Here is a 1,416-nt window from a genome sequence, read left to right as displayed (position 1 = left end):
CACCTGTGGGCCACCTGTGGCCCACCTGTGACTCACCTGTGACTCACCTGTGACTCACCTGTGGGCCACCTGTGGCTCACCTGTGACTCACCTGTGGCCAACACTGCTGCCCTTGTACTTCTTATAAAACCGGCGTTATGCAGATGAAGCTCATTTAAAGCATTTACTGTCATTAGTATCAAAGTTAAACTGTAACCTTCAGTAATAATAAGTCACGTTAGTCAGAATGACAACATACATGGGTAGTACTGGACCTGGTTCTGTTGGTCTCTGGCTGCAGCCTCAAAGGTCTTGGAAGACCAGACTGCTGTTCGATTGGCTGAGAGGAAGGAGAGGCGGACGGACTGGGTGATGAACCAATGGGAGAGCAGGAACGGTCGGGTCGGAGAGCTTATTGATCTCTTAGACTCTCTTCAGCTGTTCAGACCTCGAGATGTCATCCTGAGCTGTGAGTTCACCTCTGACCTGTGACTTCTGACCCTGAAGAACAACTTAACGTTTAACTGACTGTCTGTATGTTTCAGTGACCCAGAATATGAGTCGTCTTCCTCCTCCTCCTCCTCCTCCTCCTCCTGCTGCTCTTCATGAGCAGCCTGTGGATTTGCCCACAGGTAAGAGTCAGGATGTAGATGTTGGATCTTCAGGAGCATGGTGTGAGCAGTGACAGCTCTGCTCTTCTTCAGTGAATTATTCAGGAGGAAGACTGTTACCTGGACCTGCCCCGCCCCCCGTCACTCTGTACTCTGAGGAACAGCAGGAAGCGCAGGTAACGCCCACAGCTCGGATCAATAATCAGCACCACAGAGGAGTCTGTCTCTGTAATCAGGAATGGAATTAATATTTAGAGTATTCCCTAAAGGAAAATGAATATGGATTAGAAAAACCTTTTATTGATCGTCATGAAACAGGAAAGGCAGTGGGACATTATTGATGATGACACCGCCCCCCCGACTCCACTCGCCGCCAGCCATGCAGTCATCTGCTGGGCGTACGAAGAGGTGCATGCTGGGACACAAGGGTTCTCCCCCACACTGCAGATCGGGGAGGGGGGGTTCGGCGTTGTGTACCGAGCGTCTCTGAGGAACATGGACTGCGCTGTGAAGAGACTCCGACAGGTGAGTCAATAACAGTGGGAACAGGAACAGCGCCCTCTACAGGCAGACGCAGGAAGTTCATGTCTCTCATTGACGTTTGGAATTTCTGACAGGACGGCCTGATGGACTGGACTCAGCTGAGAAGAAGCTTCCAAACTGAAGTGGAGAAACTGTCCAGGTGGGTCAGAAAGTCCAACAATTTAATAAAAATAACATATTTCATGAATTAGGTGTATGAAGAATTTAATAAAGTTTAATAATAATAACATATTTCATGAATTAGGTGTATGAAGAATTTAATAAAGTTTAATAATAATAACAT

The 1,416-nt window shown here is 47.7% G+C and overlaps 1 protein-coding gene and 1 long non-coding RNA gene across 2 annotated transcripts in view; one reads left to right on the top strand and one right to left on the bottom strand.

Annotated features, from left to right (window-relative positions):
- LOC119616824 overlaps nucleotides 1-1,416 on the bottom strand; it is a 10,577-nt gene that overhangs the window by 3,197 nt on the left and 5,964 nt on the right. The window lies entirely within an intron of this gene.
- irak1 (interleukin-1 receptor-associated kinase 1) overlaps nucleotides 1-1,416 on the top strand; it is a gene marked incomplete in the record, with an annotated part of 8,967 nt that overhangs the window by 3,163 nt on the left and 4,388 nt on the right. Inside the window, 4 exon segments of the mRNA XM_025003164.2 lie at nucleotides 281-448; nucleotides 525-611; nucleotides 684-766; nucleotides 909-1,115. Coding sequence (XP_024858932.1) covers nucleotides 281-448; nucleotides 525-611; nucleotides 684-766; nucleotides 909-1,115 — 545 coding nt within the window.

The sequence above is a fragment of the Kryptolebias marmoratus genome, unplaced genomic scaffold, assembly GCF_001649575.2.
Source record: "Kryptolebias marmoratus isolate JLee-2015 unplaced genomic scaffold, ASM164957v2 Scaffold48, whole genome shotgun sequence".
Taxonomy (NCBI): Eukaryota; Metazoa; Chordata; class Actinopteri; order Cyprinodontiformes; family Rivulidae; genus Kryptolebias; species Kryptolebias marmoratus.
The sequence above is the reverse complement of the archived record's forward strand: the minus strand, read 5'-3'. Positions and strand labels throughout refer to the sequence as shown.